This window comes from Jaculus jaculus, chromosome X (genome assembly GCF_020740685.1).
Source record: "Jaculus jaculus isolate mJacJac1 chromosome X, mJacJac1.mat.Y.cur, whole genome shotgun sequence".
Taxonomy (NCBI): Eukaryota; Metazoa; Chordata; class Mammalia; order Rodentia; family Dipodidae; genus Jaculus; species Jaculus jaculus.
The window spans coordinates 101,372,049-101,399,193 of record NC_059125.1 but is presented as its reverse complement, the minus strand read 5'-3'; the positions used below and the strand labels follow the sequence as shown (position 1 = coordinate 101,399,193).

Here is a 27,145-nt window from a genome sequence, read left to right as displayed (position 1 = left end):
ATCTCCATCTATACTTGGCCCTAGATCACATGCTTGTTCCGATCCTTTTTTTATTTTTTAAATGAACTCCAGACGCATATACCACTTTATGCATCTGGCTTACGTAGGTCCTGGGGAATTGAAACTGGGTCATTTGGCTTTGCAGGCAAGTGCCTTAACCACTAAGCAATCTCTCCAGGCCTTGTTCAGCTTCTTTATCCCTCCTGACTTCTCTTTTGCTGCCGTGTCCTTCCTTCCTTCCTTCCTCCCTCTCTCTCTCTCTCTCTTTCTTTCTTCCTTTCTGTCTTTCTTTCTTTCCTTATTCCTTCCTTCCTTTCTTTCTTTCGTATGTTGAAGTAAGGTCTTACACTAGCCCAGGATGACCTGGAATTCACTGTGTAGTACCAGGCTGACCTCAAACTCATGGTGATCTTTCTACTTCTATCTCCTGAGTGCTGGGATTAAAGGCAAATGCCACTACACCTGGCCCTTTTTCTTTTCTTTTTTTTAATTTTTATTAACATTTTCCATGATTATAAAATATATCCCATGGTAATTCCCTCCCTCCCCACCCCCACACTTTCTTTTTCTTTTTTTAAAGTAATAGTGCATGTGTATGGAGATACATATGTGTGACTATTGACATATGTTGGATACATATTGATCTAGAAGTTGGAAATGCATGTGTCTATAACAGGGAATAGCAAGTATATTGTATGGCTCTCCTACCAATTAATAGTTGTCAGCAGTAGCCACTTCTTACTGAATCCTCACTGTGTGTGGGGCAGTGGTTAAGTGCTCTGAGTGATGTCACTTAATCTTTACCCTGTGTGATATAATTACTGTTATCAAATCCATTTGAAATGACAACAGTGAAGCTCAGAGAGCAAGTGCTTTGCCATGGGTTGCACTACCTATGAGTAAAGAGGCCAGGATTCCAGTTCATCTGCCTCTGAAACCATGTCCTAAGGCAGGATAAAGATACCAGCCTTTAGTAGCTTGGCTCTCCTAATCCCAGGTCACTATGTGGTTAGTTGGTTCTCTTGCTTTTGTTGCAGTCATGGGCATGCTGGTATTCTTTTCTGTCTTCTATGTCTCTGTTCTCAATCCTGGACTGGATTTATAGTTGTTGTAGCCCCAATCCCTGGGATCCACTGCAAGCACTGTCCACAGACAGGGAACGGTGGCAGCTAGTGCAAGGTGAACCACACCTCTGCCATAGCATCTTTGCTCCCCAGACCCTATCTGAACAACTCTGATCACTGCCTTGACATAGCATAGTCACTTAAACATCTGCTTGGGAAGAAGCAATGGTACCTGCTGCCTGTTCCGTGGCCAGCAGAAGGAAGAAGAGATAAGAGTGAGGAAAGACTGGCCATTACCTGCAGTCTGTGGGGGTGGGGGATGGGGTCCATCCTCTGAAGCAGCCAGAGCTTCCAGAGCCTGTAGAGTAGATACCAGAGCATCATCTAGCTCCTGGGCATGATCTCGGACTGTTCGGGTCTGTACACTGTCAATCAGTGTCACTGGAATCTCATCATACAGGAGCCCACGGAGGTGGCGTCCTTGTTCCTGACTTTGGACAGCCCGGCGTTTGGGATCATCCTCATCAGAACTGTTGTCTCGGAAACCAGGGGGTGGGGCGGCAATGGCAGGTAAAAGAGAAGTTGTCTCATCTTCCTCTTCCTCCTCCTCCTCACTCCCTGGGGGTGGGAGGGACATCAAGTCTACCATATTGTCCCGAGAAGAGCCAGACCTCCCACCTTTGCGAGGCCCCAGATGCTCCTGGAGTTTAGATTTGCAAGAGTCACAGTAGAAATTCAGAGCCTCAGCCCCGAGGGAATTGTCCAAGGTATAGGACCGGGCCCTGCTGGCACAAGGCTCGTGATCTAGGCTGACTGCATCAAAATCATCGGGTACCACCTCATAACCTTGTCCAGAGCTTTTGGATGTGGGGTCAGATTTGGTCCTGGGCCTGGTCTCCTCAAAGAAGATTAGGTTCTCATTGACATCCGTCCGGCTTTCTTGCTCTTTCCTTTGTTCCCGCATGTGGAGGTAGCAGAAGCTGACAAGCTCAGAGTCGGTAGGCGGGGGCGTGCAGTGGCTCGACTTCCTAGGGCTGGTGCCCATGCTGCCCACATAACTACTCTCCTTTTTCCCCAGGTGGCCCCCAGTGACAGGGCGGTGGGCGCTGTGCATGTAATCTAAACCCAGAGAGAGAATCAACTGATGAGCTTGTTGCTGAGGATGGTGGCTACATTCCTTTGTCATCTCTGGCCATGTACATTTCAACTGGGTGGCAGATACCAAGAAAGAATATTCATTACTTGTCTGCTAGAGATTAGGGGGAGGTGAGCTGATGGGCCATGTTATTGTTGACCCTGACAGCAGAGTGAGGACAATGTAGCGACCAGAGCTGCAAAGGCAGGGCCACCTGTGAAATGGGGGGTGGGGTGGATGAAGTGAGATTGGGGAGGGGGGAAAAATCTTGGTGTCTGGACACCTCTGAATTTTGCATGGATATTTGATCTGAGAGTCACCTGATTTGAGCTTTGGTTTATGTTCCTCTTAGAACTATTCCTGTTCTGCTCTTACCACCTTGCTAAGCAAGCCATTCTTTTTTTTTTAAATTAATTATTTATTTATTTGAGAGCGACAGACACAGAGAAAAAGACAGATAGAGGGAGAGAGAGAATGGGCACGCCAGGGCTTCCAGCCTCTGCAAACGAACTCCAGATGCATGCACCCCCTTGTGCATCTGGCTAACGTGGGACCTGGGGAACCGAGCCTCGAACCACGGTCCTTAGGCTTCACAGGCAAGCGCTTAACCACTAAGCCATTTCTCCAGCCCAGCAAGCCATTCTTAATTCCAGTGTTCTGTGCTAATCTTCAGTGCTGGGGGTTCACCCTGGGGCCTCACACGTTCTAAGCAAACACTAAACTACACCCTCAGCTATAAGTGATCAAATTCTGGAGATCTGAATTTGCAGAGTGAAAGGAAGATGCATGGAGAGAGGAAGCAGTATCACTCCATTCTTATCATTATTTTTTTTTCCCCAAGGTAGGGTTTCACTCTAGCTCAAGATTACCTAGAACTCACTATTTAGTCTCAGCATGGCCTTGAACTCAAAGTCATCCTCGTACCTTGGCCTCCTGAGTGCTGGGATTAAAGGCACATCGTTCTACTTATTCATTCATTTATTTGACAGAGAAAGAGAGAGAGAGAGGGAGAGAGAGAGAGAGAGAGAGAGAGAGAGAGAGAGAGAGAGAGAGAATATGGGAGTTCCAGGGCCTCCAACCACTGCAAACGAACTCTAGATGCATGTTCCCCTTTGAGCATCTGGCTAACAGGGGTCCTAGGGAATAGAAACTAGGTCCTTTGGCTTTGCAGGGAAATGCCTTAACTGCTAAGCCATGCCTCCAGCTATACATCATTCTTTTTAAAGCTTATTACTATCTTGTTTTCATGGAGAGCCAGTGTTGGAAGTGAAATGTTTCATTATCAGCAGCCTTTGATGGTAGATATGTATATCTAAGATTTATCCTTAGCAAATGCTTTGGCTCTGAGTGGTTTCTGCATCACGCACTGTTTTGGGAGTGCCACACACATTATCTTTGAGAATATACTCTGACAATGTCAACTTTCTCTGCTATTAGTGGACAGATGAAAAGCCAGCCCTAAGCCAGGTATGGTGGTATACACCTATAATCCCAGACCTTGGGAGGTACAAGCAAGAGGATCAGGAGTTCAAGGTCAGCCTCAGGTATAGAGCAAGTTTGAGGCCAACTGGGCTACAAAAGACCCTGTCTAAAAAACAAACAAATAAACCATGCACTAGCTTAGGCTGAATTCATTATACACAATCCATTCAATCCTCATACCAGTGTGGTAGGTATCATTATTCCCACTTTACAGAGGAAGAAAGGACCCAGATGAGTTTATGACTTTCCTAAAGTCATAAGTGCCATCTGGGATTGAGTCCAAGTCTGAGAGACATCAAAACCCATGTTTTAACCATCACCATATATATCATCATCACAGCGGCCAAGGTGTTGGAAAATAGGACTCCAATTATACAGGGTCTGCTCAATGTGTCAATGTTGCCTTTCATTAGCACTTACAGCTACAACAGAAACAGTGCTGGCACCTAACAGCAGAGTCCCAAACATATGAAGTAAAACCAAATGAATTGAAGGGAGTAGCACACAGTTCAGCAGTAGTTGGAGCTTTTAATTTCATTCTTCTTTTTTAAGCACAGTGGAATTTAATTAGAAATTAGCAACCAAAAGAAATATAGTAGTTAGGTATAGTGACACATGCCTGTAATATCATTAACATACCCAAGGTACATAATGAGATCTGATCTTTAATAAAACAAAACAAATATTTCACATTAGTATCCTAAACCTCCAGTTTCAGAAACCAGAAAAAAAGCTGGGTATGGTGGCATACATCTCTAATCCCAACATGTAGAAGGCATAGGCAAAAGGATTGCTGCAATTTCAAGGCCAGCCTTGTCTACAAAGTGAGTTAGTTTCAAACCAGTCAGAGCTACATATCAAAACCTTGTCCCGTACAAACAAGCAAACAAAAAAGGAACCAGAAAAACAATCTAAATTCAAGGCAAACAGAAGGAAGGAAATAGAGGATAGGAAAAAAAAAGCAGAGAAATTAATGAATGAATAAGTTGTTTCTATGTAAGTATCAGTACAATCAACAAGTCTTTAGCTAGGCTAAAAAAAGAGTGAAGATTTAAATTACTAAAATTAGAAATAAAAAGTGGGATACAATAAATGACCATAGAAATATGGAGGTGACTATAAGGGAATCTGATAAGTTTATGTCAACAAATTAGATAACCTAGATGACATGACCAAATTCTTATACAACCTGCCAAAAGTGATTTAGGAAGACAGAAAAGGTGAATAAGTGGGGTGTGGTGGTGCATGCCTGTAATCCCAAAAATTTAGGAGACTGAGTCAGGAGGATCACCATGAGTTAGAGGACAGTCCTGACTACATAGTGAGTTCTAGGCCAGCATGGGCTACAGAGGTTGCCCTGACCTTTTCTCAAAAAAAAAGGGGGAGGGGAAGAGAAGAAGACGTTTCAGCTCATTCTGTGGCCAGTATTACTTTAATCAAAATTCAAGGTCTGGAAAGATGGCTTGGCAGTTAAGTTGCTTGCCTGCAAAGCCAAAGGACCCAGGTTCGATTCACTAGGTTGCACATAAGCCAGATGCACAAGGTGGCACAGGTGTCTGGAGGTTTTTGTTTTTCTTTTGCAGCAGCTGAAAGCCCTAGTATTCTCATTCTCTTTCTCTTTTTCTCAATCTCTCTCTCAAACAAATAAAATTAAAAAAAAAATAATTCAAGGCCAACCAGGTGTGGTGATGCAGCCCTTTAATCCCAGTACTTGGGAGGCAGAGATAGGAGGATCAGCATAGTTTGAGGCCAGCCTGGGACTAAAGAGTGAGTTCTAGGTCAACCTAGGTTAGAATGAGACCCTTCCTTAAAAAAAAAATACAAACAAAAATCAGGGCCTGAGCCGGGCATGGTTGTGCACGCCTTTATTAATCCCAGCACTCGGGAGGCAGAGGTAGGAGGATCGCAGTTCAAGGCCACCCTGAGACTACATAGTTAATTCCAGGTCAGCCTGAGCCAGAGTGACACCCTACCTCGAAAAGCAAACAAACAAAATCAGGGGCTGGAGAGATAGCTCAGCAGCTAGGGTGTTTGCCTGCAAAACTTAACGACCTGGGTTTGATTCCCCTGTACCCACATAAAGCCAGATGCACAAAGTGGCACATGCATCTGGAGTTAGTTTGCAGTGTCTGGAGGCCTGGAGTACCCATTCTTTCTCTCTCTTCTTGAAAATAAACAAAAAAATTAAAAATCGGACAAAGGCATCACAAGAAAACTAAAGACCAATATCTTATGAATAGAATGTCTAAGAATATAGCCACAACATCCGTCAACAAAATGCTAGCAAATGAGATCCAGAAACAAAAAGATTTATAACTACTACCAAGGGGGATAAATTGTAATAATGCAGCTTATTTTCTTTAAAATAATATTTATTACTTATTTGTATGTGTGTGTGCATGTATGTGTATAGGCATACCATGATCTCTCATCACTGTAAATGAACTCCAGATGCATGTGCCACTTTGTGCCTGGCTTTACATGGGTACTGGGGAATTGAAGCCAGACTAACAGGGTTTGTAAGCAAACACCTTTAACTACTGAGCCACCTTCCCAACCCTATATGTTCCTTTTCCCAATATTTTTTTATTGAGAACTCTGAGCATATTTCAGATTGCAAAGTTGATTTGACATCAAGAAAGCATAATTTGGGCTGGAGAGATGGCTTAGTGGTTAAGACACTTGCTTGTGAAGCTTAAGGACCCAGGTTTGATTCCCCAATACCCACATGAACCAGATACACAATGTGGTACATGCATCTGGAGTCAGCCTGGGCTTAGAGTGATACCCTACCTTGAAAACTCAAAATAATAATAATAGCAATAATAATAATAATGTGTATATTCAAATCAATTTGAGAAAATACTTGTACTCTCATAATTCTGTAAAACTCTGAGTTTGAAAGTTCACAGAATGATCAAATGTCTCTTGCTAGACAAAAAAAAAAAGAAAAAAAAAGAAAAGAAAAAGGAATAAAACAAGTCTTTCAGACTGGGCTCAATTCCCCTGCCACCCAAGTAAATTTGGATGGGTATTCGTTTGCTGTAGTGTGTACATGCATGCGTGCATACACACTTGCAAATAAATAAATATTATTTTTCTTTACAAAAAAGGAGCAACAGTTCTAAATAAGCATCCCTCACACCCACCAAGGCTCAGGGAAGACTGCAGAATAGGGGAAGCAAGAATGTATGAGCCAAAGGATGGGGTGGAATTCTTTGGAACACTATTTTCCAGACACAAAGTGGTTGTTGCATTCATAACCTCACAGCAGTTGTTTTACCTGCACAGGACCTGCTCAGTATTGGGCCCATCAACATGCTGTCATGGATGATGGAAGAGGGTTAAAAAAGTGACATCACAATAAAAGAGTGACTAGTTGGAAAGAACACAAGAAGGTCATGGGATGAGATTTTGATCTAAATACATTATGGGCACATACGAAATTTGTGAAAAGAGAACCAATACATGCACATAACAATAAAACATTTGTGAAATAAATTAAATATTTTAAAACGTATTTTATTTATTTATTTATGAGAGAGAAAGAAAGGCCGATAGAAAATGAGCACACCAGGGCCTCCAGCCACTGCAAATGAACTCCAGAAACATGCTCTACCTGGTATATCTGTACAAGCATAAATTCAATTCCCAGCACCCATGTAAAAATCTGAGCATGCCTATAATACCAGGACTGAGAGGGGCACAGACAGGAGGATTTCTGGGGCTTCTGATCATCAAGTCTAACTGAAAGAACAGAGGCAGTAAAGGAGGATACCTGATGTCTTCCTCTGGTGTCCACATGGGTGCACATGGGATACACTCTGCATACATACATGGATAAACCACATGCGTATACTCCACACTTACACAAACACAGAACAAAAAAAGGACAAAGACTGAATGTGTTTTTCACTAAGGAAGATACAAATGGTCAGTAATCAATGAAAGATGTTCAGCCACCTCAGTGATCAGGGAATTGCAGGCACTACTTCATAACAACCATGATAGGTGTAACAAGACAGACATTAACAAATAGGATATTACAAAGTTATACCTCTATATCATTGCTGATAAAAATGTAAAAAGGTGCAGTCATTTTGGAAAACAGTCAGTTCTTCTAAAAGTTAAATATAGTTCTCAATTGACTGGCAATTCTACTCCGAGGTATATAATGAAGAGAAATGAAAACATATGTCCCTATAAAAGATGGACATGGCTGGGCATGCTGGTGCATGTCTTTAATCACAGCACTTGGGAGGCCAAGGTAGGAGGACCGCCATGAGTTTGAAGCCACCTTGAGACTACATAGTGAATTTCAGCTCAGCCTGGGCTAGAGCAAGACCCTACCTCACAAAACCAAAAACAAGTAAAAAATGGCCATGAATGTGTAACATCATAATTCATAATAGTCAAAGGTGGAAACAACCCAAATGTCCATTAACTAGTGGATGGATTAAAAACAGTGTTGCAGGGCTGGAGAGATGGCTTAGTGGTTAAGTGCTTGCCTGTGAAGCCTAAGGATCCCAGTACGAGGCTCAATTCCCCAGGACTCACGTTGGGCGCACGCATCTGGAGTTTGTTTGCAGTGGCTGGAGGCCCTAGCATGTCCATTCTCTCTCTTTCTATCTGCCTTTCTCTCTCTGTCTGTTGTTCTCAAATAAACAAATTAAAAAATGAACAACAACAACAAAAACTTGCTAAAAACAGTGTTGCAGCCAGGTGTGGTGGCACATGCCTTTAATCCCAGAACTCAGGAGGCAGAGGTAGGAGTATCACTGTGAGTTCGAGGCCACCCTGAGACTACAGAGTAAATTCTAGGTCAGCCTGGACTAGAGTGAAACTCTACCTAGAAAAACAAACCAACCAAACAAAAATACAGTGTTGCAAACAATGGCATATTATGCCATCATTAAAATGAACTAATATTGCCATATGATTCAACATGGATGACCCTTACAAACATTATGCTAAATGCAAAATAATCCATAAAAGACCACTGCATTTATATAAACATTCAAAATAGACTATGCTATAGAGATAGAACATGTATCTATGGCTGCTTATGGCTGAGTAGCTATTAGGGGATAACATGGCTGTTACTTTTACATTTCTTTTGGGAGAGGTGAAAATGTTTCTTTTTTGCAGTTCTAGGTATTGAACCTAGAGCCTCATGCATGCTAAGCAAGTGCTCTAACACTGACCTATAATCCACTTTTCTTTTCTTGTATTTATCTCATTTTGATTTTTCAAGGTAGGGTCTCAGGCTGACCTGGAATTCACTATGTAGTCTCAGGGTGGCCTCAAACTCACAGTGATCCATCCTCCTACCTCTGCCTCCCAAGTGCTGGGATTAAAGGCGTGCACCATCACGCCCAGAACTTTTTATCTTTTGAGACAGGGTCTCACTCAGTTATCCAGGCTGGCCCTGACTCACTTTATAAGCCAGGTTGGCCTTGAACTTGCAACATTACTGACCTGGTCTCCCTAGTAGATACATATTTTTTCTTTTTATTTATTTAAGAGAGAAACAGGGAGAGAGACAGAGAAAGAGAAAGGCAGAGGGAATGAATGAGAATGGGTGTGCCAGGGCTTCTGGCCATAGCAAACGAACTCCAGACACATGTGTGACCTTGTGCATCTTTTTTTTTTTCCTCCTAACGTGGGTACTGGGGAATTGAACTGGGATCCTTGGGCTTTGCAGGCAAGGTCCTTAACTGCTCAACCATCTCTCCACCCCTCCATAGTAGTTTTGATTTCAGGACTATGTCACCAAATCTAACTCAAGAAGTAAAAAGGTTCTAAAACTAGATTGCAGGGATAATTGAAAAAAATCCCATGAATAAATATATTATTTATTGAATTAATTAATTAATTAATTATTTTTTTGTTTCTCAAGGTAGAGTCTCACTCTAGCCCAGACTGACCCGGAATTCACTATGTAGTCTCAGGGTGGCCTTGAACTCATGACAATCCTCCTACCTCAGCCTCCCAAGTGTTGGGATTAAAGGCATGTGCCACTATACCCAGAAAATTTATTTTTTTTTAATTTTTTTGTTTATTTTTATTTATTTATTTGAGAGCGACAGACAGAGAGAGAAAGAGGCAGATAGATAGAGAGAGAATGGGCACACCAGGGCCTCCAGCCACTGCAAACGAAATCCAGATGCATGTGCCACCTTGTGCATCTGGTTTATATGGGTACTGGGGAATTGAGCCTCAAACTGAGGTCCTTAGGCTTCACAGGCAAGTGCTTAACCACTAAGCCATCTCTCAAGCCCAAATTTATTTTTTTTTTATGAAAAGGTTGCATATGTAGAGCCCCCTCTCCCTTAGTCCAGTTCTGCTAAGAGTCTTCAGTGGGGTTATTGTTATTCAGTGTGGGGACCAAGAGGCCTCATCCAGTATCAAGCAGAGAAAGCCAACTATCTACCAGGGGATGGTCACCTTTATCTCATCTGCCTGAGCCCAGAAGTCATTACAGGGAAAGTGGTGACACAATACTGCTCTCATGGCTAACCCATAAACCAGTTCCAGGGAAATGGTTAACAGACACTGTGGTTACTCAAACTTTATAAAAACAGAGATCTAGAGTCTACAGAGAAAGCAATACTAAATAAGATCTCTATCTTGTCAGCTGAGGCTCAGAAAGCATGGAAGAATAGGGGGCACAAAGTTTGTAATAGCCTCAGGGTGGGTGAGAATAGCCTGAGACACCATGTTTCCCCCATTCCTGTCAATATATTGTAAACATTGAGTTGTGCAGTTTACATGTTTGATGTAGGGTCTCACTCTAGCCTACACTGCCCTGGAACTCACCCTGTAACCCAGGCTGGACTCAATTTCAGAGATCTCCTATTTTAGCCTCCCTAGTGCTGGGATTACAGATGGAAGCCACCATTCCTGACTAAGCTATGCATTTAAAAATAGGCATTCTTTTGAGATAGGGTCTCATGTAGCCCATACTGGCCTTAAACACTTTATGTAGCCAACAATGGTCTTGAACCACTGACCCTCTTGCCTTAACCTCCCTGAGTGCTGGGCTATCGACATACACCATCTGGATTATGTGGTACTAGAGATAGAATCTAGGATTTCATGCATGCTAGGCAGGTGCTTTACTAATTAATCTATATACCCAGTTTTTTTTTTGTTTGTTTTTTTTTAGGTAGGATCTCAGTGTAGCCCAGGCTGAACTGGAATGCACTATGTTAGTCTCAGGCTGTCCTTGCATTCATGGCGATTCTCCTACCTTTGCCTCCCAAATGCTGGGATTATAGGCGTGTACCACCACACCCAGCTTAGTCCTCCTTTGTTTTCATCTCCAGTTTCAAATAGGTAAATTTTATGGCTTGGAAATCATATCTAAATAAAGTATATTTAAAAAATCACAAAGCTGGATGTGGTGGCACAATCTTGTAACTTCTAACACTTTGGAGGCAGGAGGATCTCAAGTTCAAGGCCAGCTTGGGATACACAGTAAGACCTTGTCTTAAAATAAAGTAAAATTTAAAATCATCGCACTTGGAACATGATGAAATTTTAGTTCCTATAAAAGATCAAAAATGGTTTTTCACTATGAAAGGACTTTATGTGGTTTATCTCCCATAATTATGCCTGCCAAATCCATTGTAAGGGTCATAGTACATGTATAATATTATTCATTTTACAGACAAGAAAACAGACTCTGGAACTTCCCCATGTTTGCACAGCTAAGATATAGCAGAGCAGGGGCTGAAATCCAAGTCCTATTGATCTTTAGACCCTAAGATCTGGGGCTTCTCCATAGACCACGTTGTCCATAACACCTAATAGTCTCACTGTAATTACACTGAGTGGGTTCAACTCAGTTTTTACTTATTGGCCACATCTAGGAAACTCTCAATCATTGAGGAAATAATATTTCGTGTTCTTCCTTAGGCCCCTGAGACTTAATAAGTAAGTGTTCCAGGGGAGTACCAAGGCAGTAGTATAAGCTCTTGGTTCATAATGTCTACCAGAAGGCATCATCTACAGGACCTAGAGATGCACCTAGGAGAAAACTAAGCCTTCAGAGTAACCAACCTGGTGATGGGCTGCCATTAGAGGTGGTCCCAGGACTATATCCATATGTCTTTAAATTTTTTTTTGTTCATTTTTATTTATTTATTTGAGAGTGACAGAGAGAGAAAGAGGCAGGTAGAGACACAGAGAGAGAATGGGTACACCAGGGCTTCCAGCCACTGCAAACGAACTCCAGACATGTGCGGCCCCTTGTGCATCTGGCTAACGTGGGTCCTGGAGAATCGAGCCTAGAACCGGGGTCCTTAGGCTTCACAGGCAAGTGCTTAACTGCTAAGCCATCTCTCCAGCCCTATATCCACTATATCTAATAAGCAGGGAGAAACTCCTCTCAGGGAAAGGCTGGAGTTTGTTTAATTATTTACTTATTACTTATTTGTTATAGAGAGAAAGAAAGAAAATGGGCACATCAGGGCCTCCAGTCACTATAAACGAATTCCAGAGGCATGTGCTACCTTGTGTGGCTTATGTGGGTCCTGGGGAATCAAACCTGGGTCCTTTGGCTTTGCAGGCAAGTGCCTTAAATGTTAAGCCATCTCTCCAGCCATGGAGTTCTTTTTTAATATTTCATTTACTTATTTGCTAGGAGAGAGAGAGAAAAAAAAATAGGTGCACCAGGGCTTCTTGCCACTCCAAACTCCAGACACATGCACCACTTTGTATATCTGGTTTTATGTGGATACTGTATAATCAAATACAGGCCATCAGGCTTTACAAGCAAATGCCTTTAACCACTGGGAAATCTCTCCAGCCCAAAGGCTGGAGTTCTAAAGGTGGCTTTTCTCCTTGTAGGAAGGAAACGTGTCCCTGCACTAGATTTTCAAGGCCAGGTGATGCCCAGCCAGCCCATCATTGGTACCGTGACTTCTTGATTCAAGAAGAGAATGTTCCTGGAGAAGTGTGAATTTCCTTCAGGTCAGTGAAGCCAGGTGCTTTGGCCTGATGGCTGGACATGCATTTCACATTGCAAATCTGTACATTGCTCATTAGCTTTCTCCAAGCAGGGGGTGGAGGTATACCAGTTTATCTGTCTACACTCAACCACTCACAGGATTGACTCAAAAAATGCTAGCAAACACAAGGCACTGAACTGAGTGGAGTTATGCTAAAAAATGTAGGCAGCTTGTATACATCTCCCTCTATATGCACATACACTCTCATATTCGTACATGTATATTTACAGTCAGCCCAAAATTGATTCAAGCTACTTTTCTAGTACTTGGCTCTGGTGTAATCTGTACTCCAATGAACGTTGGTCATTATAATGACATAGAGGCCTTGTAAGAACATCATAGTCTTTTAGAATCAATAAAATATAAGCCTGCTATGTCCAAGCTAATTTTCAATGCATGTTGCTTTTTAGGGAAGCAGGTAGGGTCTCACTTTTTAATCCAGGCTGGCCTTGAACTTGCAATCCTCTTCTATCAGCAGCCTGGTGCTAAGATAACAGACATGCACTATCACACACAGGGTGGCTGAGTTATACAGGCATGAAAACTGGTAAGGATATATAAACATATTTATTATTAACAAGAATATTCATTTTTCTATAGCAAACTGTTTCTAACCCTGGTAGAAAACATTAAGTTATTCCAACTGCACCTCCAAATTGGATCCCTAAGGTCTCATTTTCCTGGGCTACCCCCAAGATACAGGGAGCTTGAGACTAGGGAGAGGTAGCAGCTGCCTCTGGATTTTTTGCCACCTCAGTGGTTTTGGCCTTCACACACAGGTGCTGTTTTGTTATGACTGCTGAATTTCCACTACATAAATGCCTAGATTCTTACTACATTGGCACTGTTCCTTAATTATTTGGTTGTATTTTTCCCCCAAGACTGTAAGCTATGTGAAGGCAAGCACCCTAAGGAACATAACTGTTAGGCCCAGTGGTAACCCCAAATACCTGGCATGATAGGTAATTGAGAAACATGCTTTGTGAATAAATGAAATTCTTGCTTTGGCAAAACTACTGAGAGGGAGGGGGTTCTATCCCTACTACTATCCAATTGTCTAGTTTTTCTGGGTTTGTGAGAGGTGATGCATTCTCTAGTTCCTGGCTTATCAGAGTCCTTTGGGCATGGTAAAATGAGCACTAAGTTGGGCTAGCTCAGCGAGCAGCTGCTATGGGATACGAATATAGCTCTGACCAGACCTTTTCCTCCTTTCCAGGGAGATCAGGCCCTGAGTGGGCTGCAGCTTTGGCCCTCAAGGGAAAAGTCCAGCTGAGGCTTAGAAGATACCTCTTTCCTCTGTAGCAATGTAGCCCAGCCAGGCCTTGAATTTGCAATCTTTGTACCTCAGCCTCCTGAGAAGCTGAGATTACAGGCCTGCACTACCAGGTATGGTTGGATGCCTCTTCCCTACAAATCTTTGCTAAGGAACCACAGCTGACATTGGGGCTTCTGTTCTAGGATAGAAGTGAGGAATGGTGGAGAAAACTGATCTCAGCTTTGAATGGTGGCCCTTAAAGATCTAAAGACCAGGATATGATAATTTCTCCATTATAACTTAGGCTGAAGTCTCTTCATTGTTGCTCTTCCTTCCTAGGGGCCACTAAAAAAGATGTGTACAGAACCCTTAGCATTTTGCTAACCTTGAGCTGAGCCAGTAGGATTACTTCCCAGCAAGAGCACTCAGTGGCTACTGTCAATCCAGCATCTATACAACCCTGTAGAGATGATCCCAAACTCTCTGGTCTGAAGAGGAAGGGGGAATGGAGGCTTTCTATTTGCTTCTGCTCTTGAGCTGACTAATTCTACCCTAAGGGGAAACACTATAAACAATGGCCCATTCAGCTCCTGTATGGAGACAGATCATGTACTGGGGTATCCTGAGTCTCTATTACTCTGCAGGTGGAGAGGCCTTTCAGAGCCAGGTGTGGTGGCACATGCCTTTAATCCCAGTACACGGGAGTCAGAGGTAGGAGGATCACTGTGAGCTCATGGCCAGCCTGAGACTACATAGTGAATTCCAGGTCAGCCTGGGCTATAGTGAGACCCTACTGAAGGAACCCCAAGATGGGGACCCCACGCTCTGCCCAGATATGGCGACACCCCAAATCACTCATGAGAAGCGGTCTTGATGCAAACTGCAAGAGGATTTTATTCCAAGCGCGCTGGGGCCCACAGTCGTACACCGCACAGGGGTAGAGGACTGCAGAGCCCCGAATGCAGGAACGGGACAGTTTTTATAGGGTTTCTAACAAAGCCTGTGCATTAGACCAATCATTTTTTTAATATCAGGAGCCCGCGGGGTGCGAGCCAGTCAGTTTGTGCCACTCCATAGTTTCTAAGCCAATTAGTTTAATTTGTTCGTGGACCAATCAGTCTCTTATGACCTTGGTGGTCAGCATTTGCGCAGGTCCTTGGGTGGGAGTAGCAGAGTGTGGTATCAGTCTCCTATGACCTTGGTGGTCTGAGGCAGGCTGCTACAGCTTATGGTGCGGGCTACTAAGGCTTACAGTGTGGGCTATTAAGGTTTATGGTGCAGGCTATTAAGGCTTATGGTGCAGGCTATTTACAGAAACCAAATAAGTGGTTCACTTCATTACTCATTTCCCATCCTTGAGGGCTATCTCATGCCCTTTTTACCTAGTTTTATATTAGGAGCGGGCTCTGATATAATGAGAAGAGGGATTCTTTACTTGCTTCCAACAGAGAGTAAAGCCTGGAGTTTGAGGTATGCAGGGGCCCGCTTAAGCTCCCTTTGGAGCGTGATAGTATTTCTGGGCTTCTGAATTCTTGGGCCTTTCACTACCTCAAAAAACAAAACAAAACAAAACAAAACAAAACAAAACAAAAACAACATCAACAACAAAAAGGCCTTTCAGAAATTAGAGAGGGGATGTGAGAGGCTGGCCCAGTACCAAGAGAATCCAATGAAGTAGATCTGTCTTTAAAAATGCAACAGGGGGCAGGGGAGAAGGGTGGCTTAGTAGTTAAGGTACTTGTCTGTGAACTCAGGTTTGATTCCCCAGGTCCCACCTAAGCCAGATGCACAAGGTAGCACACATGCACCTAGAGTTCATGGTGGATGAAGGCCCTGGTGTGCCCATTCTCTCCCTCCCTTCCCCACTCTGTTTCTTTGTGTCAAATAAGTAAAATAAAATAAAAATGCAACAGGAAACAATGCAGGTATTCAGTGGGGCTACAGGGACACATGAAGCTCATGTCCTTCACTTGGAGACTACTTGTTGCCAGCATTAGCTAGGGTGCTGATGGGATGGCAGAAACATTCTACTAGACAGAGTGGAACTATAGAGCTATAAGTACTACTTTCTCAAAGTGGACCCCCAAACAAATCTCACTGTTCTATCTGGTCCTTGCTTTCTCTTTTCCTTTTCTCCTCCTCTCTCCTGCTCTGTAAGAGGTAGTTTCCTTGGATGGGATACGCCACAGGAGGACCACAGGTGACATAAAAAAATGCTAATGCTGACTTTCCAGCATTTGGCCATCTGTAGGTTTGCAAAATACAGCTGTCTCTTCAGAGCTCGTCACCTGGAGCCATGCACTGCCTCACTCTGCATTTCTTCCCATCCCAACCCTGTTATATGCTTCTATGACATGAGACTCCCTTTTTTTGACCAGACTTATGCTTTCCTAAACTTGTATTGATGAATTGCTTTTTATTTTTTGAGACAGGGTCTCACTCTATAGCCCAGGCTGACCCAAGCACACTATTTAGAATTTAGACCAGGCTGGCCTTGAGAACTGATCTGTCTACTTCGGCCTACTACTGAGCGCTGGGATTATAAATGTGAGCCATGTGAGCCACCGTGCCCAGCTATTAATTGGTTTTTAATTGCTGTGGACAGTGATATGAAACTAATACGGGCTTGCCATGTTGTTTTGGATAGACTTGTTCATGGTGAGGAGATACTATGTAAGGATTAGTACTCAGCCCTCTGGATGTTTCTACACACCATAATGTTTATCAGATGTGCCCACCATAAACCAAGAAAGGCTTGAAGGGGAACGAGGGCATGTGAAGTCCTGGGTGCTAAGGTTCAGCTTTGTCCATGATGCTTGGGCTGGAGGCACTTGCAGTACATAGGTGAGTGTGAGCATAGAGTACTGGATTCTCTGAGCTACTTTCTGTTCCTCTCACTTCTGCTTTGATCATCAGTGCCTGGACTGGACAGGTCTTTCCCAAGGCCTCTGTTTGTATCACCATCATCAGGACAGATCAGAGAAGGCTACATTGAGTTGCCTCAGTAGGAGGCCTTTTGCTTTGGGTCTTTGCTCTTTATGGGCATCCCTTCCTGTCTTCTAGCCTCCATCTGGGCCTGACTAGTCTTTCTTCCCCCAGTCTTTGATGACCTCATAATTCAGACACTCCTGTCATCCCCAGTACGATGAACTAAAAGGAAGGTTTCATTTTCATTTTCAATCCTACTTTTACAATTTACAATTTTACATTTTGACATTTTACATTTGCAATCCTACCAGAATAAGAAAGAATCCCCTCTAGATCTCTGTACCTCTAAAGCTTTCCCTTAGATCCAACGTGATTTTTTTTTAGAAAGCGTCTTGTTATGTAGCCCTGGCTGCCCTTGAACTTGTGATCCATCTACCTTCACCTCTTCCATCGCTGGAATTAGAAGTATGTGCAATAATGTCTGGCCAAGGCAGTTCTTCAATTGGTTCTATTTTGTGTTTGCTATTTTTATCTTACATCCATTCACTGACTCACAGTCACAATGTGTTTTCACAGGTATCCTTTGTGGAACAGGTACATGTGATGGTCTGCTGCACTTGGCACCAGGGTATGCCAAGTGAGGTGTGTTCTACAGTGCTGGCTACCGATCAGCCAGGTGCTGTTGGCATGGGCTTGAGCACTAAGGCAGTGGATCTCCTCCCTTCATGTCTTCAGGGTCTAAGGGGCCTCATGCACACCAAAAACCGAGGCTGAGCCCTACCTGCCTTGATCATTGGAGGTGGAAGAGGCTGGCTGGCAGGCCTGGAGAAGACCATCTTCCTGGAATCCAGCAGGAGGCGGCAGTACCCCGCAATCAGGCAGGCAAAGTTGGTGGCTTCAGGCCACTCCATCAACAGCACCAGAGGCTGTGGAAGAGATGGTTAGAAGCATAAAAGACATGAGACGGTGGGTTGCAGGTGCATTTCTAGAGGATAGTAACAGAAAAGAAGCCTTGCATAATTATAGAAACCATACTCTCTGAACCCCAAACTGAGGCACATGACCTGATAGTTTCTTCTGATTTGGCCATATCTTTGTAGTAAATTCTTGCCCAGGTATCAAAATTAAATCAACATTTACTTGCACATGTAATGAATCACCTTTACTGAAAAAGACAAAAATTATATAACATCATGTGACTGCTGTGTGGCTGTATTTGTGTTTGTCAGAGCTCAGCAGATGTGAGGGCCAGCTGGAAGAGTGCGGGTGAAGCTGGGAATCTAGGCGAGGCTGAAGAATGGCCTGGAATATCCTTGACTGTAAGCACCATGGCCGCAAGAACTAGCTTTTCCTCTTCTCCATATGCCCTGACAGTTCCCAGACAGCTCTCTGGATACAGAAAACACTGTGGAATCAAGTCCTAACTACCTTTAGGAAAAAAAGCCTTTCTGGAAAGCCTGATGCCCTACTCAGAACTTTCTGTTCTCCCCTCTCTTTCCTACATTTCCTTATTTTTCTTTCCAATATTTCTTGAAGTGGCCTGGAAAAGTTCATTGTACATTTTAAAAATATATTTTTAAAGATTTATTTTTATTTATTAGAGACAGAGAGGAAGAGAGAGAGAGAGAGAGAGAGAGAGAGAGATATTGAGATGGAGAGAATGGGTGTGTCAGGGCCTCTAGCCACTACAAACAAACTCCAAATGCATGTGCAACCATGCACATCTGGCTTATGTGGGACCTGGAAAATCGAACCTGGGTCCTTAGACTTTGTAGCCATGCACCTTAACTGCTAAGCCATCTCTACAGCCCTCACTGGTACTTTCTAATTTTTTGTTATTATTGAAACAGGCTCTCAATATGTAGCCCAGGCTGGCCTTGAACTGATAGATCTGCCTGCCTCTGCTTCCTGAGTGCTGACCATAGGTGTGAACCACTATGCTCATCCTCATTGGTACTTCTTGTTGTTATGAGGCATGCTGTCACTTGTAGTCTAGGTTGACTTGGAATTCACTATGTAGTCCAGACTGCTCTCAAACTAATAACAATATTCCTGCCTTAGCCTCCCAATTGTCCATGCCTGGCTCATTGGTACTATACATATAATTTTATGTTTGGTTTTTCAAGGTAGGGTCTTACTTTGGCCTAGGCTGACCTGGAACTCACTCTGTAGTCCCAGGCTGGCCTCAAACTCACAGCAATCCTTCTATCTTTGCCTCCTGAGTGAGTGCTGGGATTAAAGATGTGCATCACCAAGCCGGGTGTGGTGGTGCACACCTTCAATCCCAGCATTCGGAAGCAGAGACTACATAGTGAATTCCAAGTCAGCCTGGGCTAGAGTGAAACCCTACCTAGAAAAGCAAAAACAAAAACAAACAAAAAAAGTTTTGCATAACCATACCAGGATTATTTATTGATTCGTTTGTTTGTTTGTTTTTTTCAAGATGGGATCTCACTGTAGCCCAGGCTGACCTGGAATTCACTATGTTTTGTTTGTTTGTTTGTTTTTTCAGTGTGCGAGATGGAACCCAGGGCCTATTGAATGCTAGCCAACTTTCTCTTCCATTGAGCTATATCTCCAGCCCTGGAATTCACTATGTAGTCTCAGGCTGGCCTCAAACTCACAGTGATCCTTCTACCTCTGCCTCCTGAGTGCTGGGAATAAAGGAGTGTGTCACCACACCCAGCAATTTATTGATATCTTTTAAAAAATAAAGTATTTATTTATTTGCAAGCAGAGAGAGAGAGAGAGAGAGAGAGAGAGAGAGTGTGTGTGTGCCAGGGCACAATGCCACTGCAAATGAACTCCAGATACATATGCCACTTTGTGCATCTGACCCTACATGGGTATTGGGAATCAAACTTGGGCCATTAGGCTTTTCAGACAAGGGCCTTAACTGCCAAGCTACCTACCCAGCCCTATTTATTATTTTTTAAATAAAAAGGTTGTATTCTTATACCCTCACCCCAATTCTGCTGAGGGTTTTCTTCTGTGAGGTTATTGGTATTCATTGTGGGGATCAAGAGGCCTCAGTCAGTCTTTGCGGAGGGAGCGGTCCTTGGTACTTCTTAGAAGAGCACTTTGGTCAACTGTTTAAGAGGCTAGGTTAAACAAAGCTAGGGAAATAGCTTTACTATAGGAATTTTCAGACTCTTTAGTACATTAATATACACTATGAAACGTCAAGGAGGATTTTAGTATTACAAATTTATTTGACCACAAGGATCTACTTTTACAGAAAGTCTCATGACAACAGGGTTGTCACTTATGCTATTTTTTTTCAGTGCCATAGATGGAACTCAGAGCCTAGTACATACTGGACAAACACTCTACTGTTGAGCTACACCCTCATTTCCAGAATATTATTGTTCTTAACCCACTTTGGCAAAAACTAGCATACATTCTGTTGATTAAAGCTGGAGTGAACTGCTTAACTGTTTCAGAAACTCAGCAATAAAAATGCTCCCCATTGGCATTATAATTTTTTTTTTTTTTTGGTTTTTCAAGGTAGGGTCTCACTCTAGCCCAGGCTGACCAGGAATTCACTATGGAGTCTCAGGGTGGCCTCGAACTCATGGCAATCCTCCTACCTCTGCCTCCCGAGTGCTGGGATTAAAGGCGTGCGCCACCACGCCCGGCTGGCATTATAATTTTTAAAAAATATTTTATTTATTTATTTGGCAGGAGAGGGAGAGACAAGATAGAGAAACAGAGAAAGAGAGAATGAATGCAAGCCGGGCGTGGTGGCGCACGCCTTTAATCCCAGCACTCGGGAGGCAGAGGTAGGAGGATTGCCATGAGTTCGAGGCCACCCTGAGACTCCATAGTGAATTCCTGGTCAGCCTGGACCAGAGTGAGACCCTACCTCGAAAAACCAAAAAAAAAAAAAAAAAAAAAAAAAAAAAAGAGAGAGAGAATGAATGAGATTGGGCGTGCCAGAGCTTCAGGCTATTGCAAACAAACTACTACAGATGTGTGCACCACTTTGTGCATGTGGCTTTATGTGGGTACTGGGGAATCAAACCCAGGTGGTCAGGCTTTGCGAGCAAGCACCTTTAACCACTGAGACATCTCTCCAGCCCCCACTCAGCACTATAATTTTAAAAGTATCACTCCAATAAATTGGATTACACTGAAATCAGTTATGCAGAGAAACTTTTTCCATGGAGTAGGGTAGTAGACTCCAGATAAGGACTACCAAAGACAGGCTGTAGAGGGAGCTATAGGTCTGTGGGTGGCTTTTTGGAATTTTCAGACCAGATCTTCTTAGCTGAAGGAAAGCTAAACCAGGTGGCATACTATAATCCCAGCATTTTGGAGGTAACATTAGGAACATCAAGAGTTCAAGGTCATTCTGAGTTACGTAGGGAATTAGAGGCCAGCTTGAGCTACATGAAACCCTGTTTCAAAGTCGGGATATGGTTCAGTAGTAGAATGCTTGCCTAGCATATACAAAGTCTTAGGTTCAGTTTCAAGGGTCACAAAAAAAAAAATCTAGAAGAATTAGGGTTTCTAATTTTTTTCTTGGTATTGGGAATTGGATTCAGGGCTTTAGTGTAAATAAATAGGTGCTCTCCCATTGAGCTATATCCTCAGCAATTTAGAAGAATGAAGAGGGCATGAGATACATCTCTGCCTAGTCAGGAGGTGCCTACACCAGTTCAGGAAAGAGATGATTACAACATTGTCTTTTCAAGCAAAAAAAAAAAAAAAAAATCATGGAAAACATGAAGTGAAATTATGCAGGGGGATCCAGATATCCCTTTTCACCTCATGCTCTGCTACTGATAACAGAAGAGCACACAGTTTGAGTGTGGATGGGTTGCTGCCTTCACAGTGAGAGCTCAAAATGTACTACACTTGCCTCCAGAGCATTCAAAAACATCATGGTCATCCCTACTGCTGTGGTTTATTTTAGACTCTCATTGTCTTCCACATCGTGCTACATTTTTCAAGGTATGTCTGTGTGCTAAGATCTGGGGCCTCTCACTTTCTGGGTCTTGTTTCCTCTGGCCCTAAAATGACTGATGTCTGTGTGTGTGTGTGTGTGTGTGTGTGTGTGTACACCTCCTGTGGGTATGTTTTGTGACATTTTATTTTCTCTTTTCTTTTTAGTTTTTATTGACAACCTATATACATGTGCACAATGTACTCTGATCATAATCGCTCAATTATGATGTTTTCTCATGATATGGAAGAACCTGGGACAAAGTAAACTAAGGATCTCTGGATCCTACCTACACCTCTAACCATCTATCCCTCCTCCTATCACTGCGTCCCCTCACATTATGCTCAGGCAGTGGTATATCATTTAGTTTATCAAACTCTTTTTGTTTTGGTTTTTCAAGGTAGGGTCTCATTTTAGCTCCAGCTGACCTGGAATTAACTCTAATCTCAGAGTGGCCTCAAATTCACGGCGATCCCCCTACCTCTGCCTCCCAAGTGCTGGGATTAAAGGAGTGCACCACCACACCTGGCTTTATTATACTTTTTCACATCTCCATACCTGTACCGCCCCTTATGGGTGAAACTATCCTGTGTCCTGCCTTGTCCATCTGACAAGCTGTGACACACTGGTTAGATGACCCCTGAAGAGCATGACCAACTGAGAGCTACAGTCATTCATTCCAGAACAAGCCAACCTGGTTCCTGTCCTCGTGGAGTTTATAGACTAATAGGCAACAAGACATATATGCTAAATAATCTCACAAATGACTACAACTACAAGGTTTGATAAACATTGTGAAGGGAAATTACAGAGCTATCAAAACATAGACCATCCTGGAAGAGTCTGTTGTGCATATATGGCATTTGGTTTCAGAAGGTGGAAGAAGCTTCTTTGAGGAAATGGCATTAGCTGTCAAATAGACTACCAGACCAATTGCCCAATGCCCAGGCTGAGTGGCTGATTGATATATTGGCACACTGATGGGTTGGCTGGCTGCAGAGCAGTCTGACTCACTTGAGCCTCCCATTGTTACTGTTTAGCTACCTGGATGGCTGGTTGGCTGGCTAATGGACAGAATTACTAACTGGAGGCTGAGTGACTGACTGGCTGACTGGCTTAACTGTCTAATTGCACTCCAGTTTCCTCTTACTCCTGATATAGTCTGGTGTCAGCAATAAAACAGTATGGAGGAAAAATCCTGTGCACAGAGAAGGCCACACACACCAGTAACCAATCTTCAGCATTCCCAGGTGCCCAATAGGGTCCTAACATGGGTCAAATGTGCCTTGTAAAAAGGAACACAGACACATTTTTTTGCTATCAAAGGTAAAAATCAAATCAAAGGCAGGCAAGCAGAGGTTGTAATAGGTTTCTTTCTTTTCTTTTCTTTTCTTTTCTTTCTTTCTTTTTTTTAACTGTAATAGGTTTCTTAGAAACATTCAAAAACAACAATTTACTTTGAATCGGATTTTAATGACCATGATGGCTAATGTAATGCTTGTCCCTACAGAAAACACTAGAGCAATAAAGCTCAAACATGAAAATGGGAGACACAATGGGCCACAAGTGATCCCTTGGGACAGTCCTTTGATGGTTTCTTCCCTCACCCCTTATGTGCTTCTATAGTAATGGGGTATGGTAATGGCCCAGTGGCATCTATCCCAGACTGCTGTCTCTTGGAGAAAGATATTTGAACACTACCACATGTTCACTGCACTAGGAGCAAGCAAGTTAAGTAAAAACTGTAACTAAATATGCCCAGGCCATCTTCAAGTGGAAAATGAGATAGAGGATGGAGTTTGAGGCATGAGACATTCAGGAAAAGGTACAGCAGGGATTTGTCACGCTCCAGTCACACTGCCTTCCTGGGGTGCCCTTGAGTAGCTTCTGCTCACTCTAGCATCTCTGACAGCAGGAAAGGACTGAAGCCATGGCCTGGAGAGGTAAGGGTACAAGATGGAGGTCTTTGATTCCCAGGGGACCAGCACATTTGCATTCTTGCCTCCATAGCACTGGGAAAGGCTAACTGGGTCTAGCTAGTCCACGTGGGGATGAGGCAAAACATGACTTAAGGCAGGAATTCTCAAACCAGGTGCATATTAGGCTCACTTGAGAGGCTATAGAAACCTATATATCCCCATGTCCATGCTAAGAAATGCTAATTTAAACAGTTTGGAAGGAACAGCAGGAACATCCACATCTTCACACATGAGCTAAGTATGGTGGCATATGGCTAGAATTCGAGTACTTGGAAGATAGTAGGAGAAGGATCAGGAGTTCACAGTCATCTTTGGCTACATAGGGAGTTAGATAATGGCCTGGGCTATGTGAAACCCTGTCTAACAACAAGAAATATTTACACATGATTCTGATGTGCAGCCAGGGCTGAGAACTGCTTCAAATGAATAATATGTTTTACTATACGCTTCCAGAATATTCTCAGGCCAGAGTATTATATCTAGGAGGAACTGGGCCAAGTTTTGGTTTCTAACTTTCATGTTCCCTGCTAAGGAAATTCAGATCACTGACATTGAATGATCCATATGTAGTGGTATACTGATCAGTATATTAAAAATATTTATTTATTTATTTATGAAAGAGAGAGAAAGAGAGAGAGAGAAAGCATGGGAGTGCCTCTTGCTGCTGCAAATTAACTCCAGATGCCTGTGGCACTTTGTGCATCTGGCTTTACATGGATACTGGGAATTGAACCCAGTATGTGCTGCAAGTGAGTGCCTTTAATAGGTAAGCCATTTCTCCAGCCTCATCAATATATTCCTTAAACTCTTTTTTTTTTTTTTGAGGTAGGGTCTTGCTCTAGCCCAGGATGACCTGAAATTCACTATGTAGTCTCAGGGCAGCCTTGAACTCATGGCGATACTCCCACCTCTGCCTCCCAAGTGCTTGGATTAAAGGTGTGTACCACCACATCCGGCTTTTTAAAACTTTTATTGACAACCTCCATAAATACAGACATGTCATGATCATAATCCCTCCTACAATCCCTATCCCCTTTCCAAAGTCCCCCACCCCAGAATCCCTTCTTTCCAACTTTGTTGATATATTAAAAAAAAAAACTTTGCATGTCTGTGTGTGTTCATGTGGGTGCACACATGTGTGGAGGGCAGAGACCTCCACAACCTCCAATGTTTGTCCTCATTTTCCCTGTTATTTGAGGCAGAGGGTCCCTTGTTCACTGCTGGGAATGCCAGGGGAGCTGGCTCATGAGCTTCCAAGGATTTTCCTATCTCCACCTCCCTTCTTGCTGTAAGTGCACTGCGATTACAGACTACTACTGAGCCTGGTTTTATGTGGGTTCTGAGAATCTCAACTCAGGTTATCATGCTTGCGCACCAAACACTTTCACCCACTGAACCATCTCCTCAGTATCTTGCAACCAGTTCTTTTCTTTTCTTTTTTGTTCACTTTTATTTATTTATTTGAGAGTGACAGAGAAAGAGAGAGGCAGATAGAGACAGAGAGAGAGAATGGGCGTGCCAGGGCCTCCAGCCACTGCAAATGCACTCCAGACGCATGCACCCCCTTGTGCATCTGGCTAACGTGAGTCCTGGGAAATTAAGCCTTGAACCGGGGTCCTTAGACTTCACAGGCAAGCGCTTAACCGCTAAGCCATCTCTCCAGCCCAGTTCTTTTTTCTTTCCTATTCTTTCCTCTTCTCACTCTCTCCTTTCCTTTCTCTTTGTTTTTGAGGTAGTGTCTCCCTACATAGCCCAGACTGTTGGACTCCTGATCCTCTTGCCTCAGACTCACACATGCTGAGATTACAAACATGTGCCACTAAGCCCAGCTGCAACCAGTTATTTCAATTCTGACTAGTAGCATCTGCCAAATTTTCTGGTAAGCATAGTCCAACCATGATTGCTTTCAAGCTGTCAGTATGTTGTCATCATCCATCTTGCATGCCAATTCGTCATCAGAAAAAAAAAAAAAAAGGTAAACGCGGCTGTGTCCATTCCATAGGGAATGGACTTAAAACTGGTAATACATATGGCAGACAATGCTGATGACAGGTCCATCTGCTTTTATGTGACTAAAGCTTAGTAGGAACAGTATGTTTATCCATCAAATGCTATTATGCTATTTTGAATGTAGTATATAAGTACTTTTACTTTCTACCTGAAGTAATTTCATGGTATGCTAATTTCTTGTTGATGCTATAAGAAATAACCCCAAACTTTGTAGTTTAAATATACACATCTGTTTTCTTACAGTCCTAGGGATCAAGTCTGATACAAGTGGGATACAGTAGTGGCATGTCTCTTATGGGGTAAACCAACTGCTCTCTAATTGGCCTGGAGGCCCACTCCACAGGAGGAATTGTGTGTCTGGTACTGTAAACCTAGTCAAAACACTATAGTTGGGGAGGTCATGAGCCCTAGGGGACTAACACCTGCTGTTGTCTGACTAAATTCATATATTATGCCCACAAACTGCCCTCTAAGCACTTATTTTTAAAATAATACTTATTGATTTGCAAGGGGAGAGAGAGAGAGAGAGAGAGAGAGAGAGAGAGAGAGAGAGAGAGAGAGAGAGAGAGAGAGAGAATGGCTGCACCAGAGCCACTGCAAAAGAACTCCAATGCATGTGCCAATTTGTGCAGCTGCCTTTATGTGGGTACCGGGGAATCAAACCCAGGTCATTAGGCTTTGCAGGCAAGTGTCTTAAACAATGAGCCATCTCTCCAGCCCTCTAAGCACTTGTTTATGTTTATACCCATATATTAATGCTATTCTCACTTTTGTCTCTTTTCAGATGGTGGTAACCACTCGAATGACTCACAAGTCACCATAGTGCTGAGAAGAAGTGACAGTGGAGTATTTAGCACTGAGATATCTCTATCACACCCCCCAAGGCTCAGGGTCCATTGCAGTAGAGGTGGTGGAAAGAAAGCAAGTCAAAGAAAGGGTAGGACTGCTTACAATGCAATATTACAGACACAAACTGGCCTTGATATTCATGATCTCACATTGCCTGTTACTACCTACAGAAGACCTGCATAAGAGGAGGAAAAGATGATGACATCGATATAGAAGAAAGGCTAATTGGAAAGAAGAAGGGATTCAATGGAATGTGGATTTGAAAGAGGAAGAATGGGGGTGGAGAGAAGGAATCATCATGGTTTATATGCTATACATATTAATGAAAATATAAAAACAATCAGATGTAGGATTTTGGTGCCATTCTGGGTGGCTCCAGGGTAGAATCCATTTCTTTGCCTTCGCTAGCTCTGGAGCCCACCAACACTCTTTGGTTCTTGGCCCGTTTCTCCACAGTTAAAGCCAGCAAAGCTGGCTGGGT

General features: G+C 43.1%; 1 protein-coding gene across 5 annotated transcripts in view; it reads right to left on the bottom strand.

Annotated features, from left to right (window-relative positions):
• The window catches only part of Frmpd3 (FERM and PDZ domain containing 3), a 163,427-nt gene that overhangs the window by 4,507 nt on the left and 131,775 nt on the right, over nt 1-27,145 (bottom strand). For 4 of the 5 annotated variants that reach the window (XM_045140658.1, XM_045140659.1, XM_045140660.1 and 1 more), the window contains 2 exons: nt 17,660-17,804; nt 1,362-2,183 (listed from right to left, as the gene is read on the bottom strand). In XM_045140658.1, coding sequence (XP_044996593.1) covers nt 1,362-2,183; nt 17,660-17,804 — 967 coding nt within the window. The remainder of the gene's footprint in view (nt 1-1,361; nt 2,184-17,659; nt 17,805-27,145) is intronic. The other variant, XM_045140662.1, reaches the window with a different exon arrangement.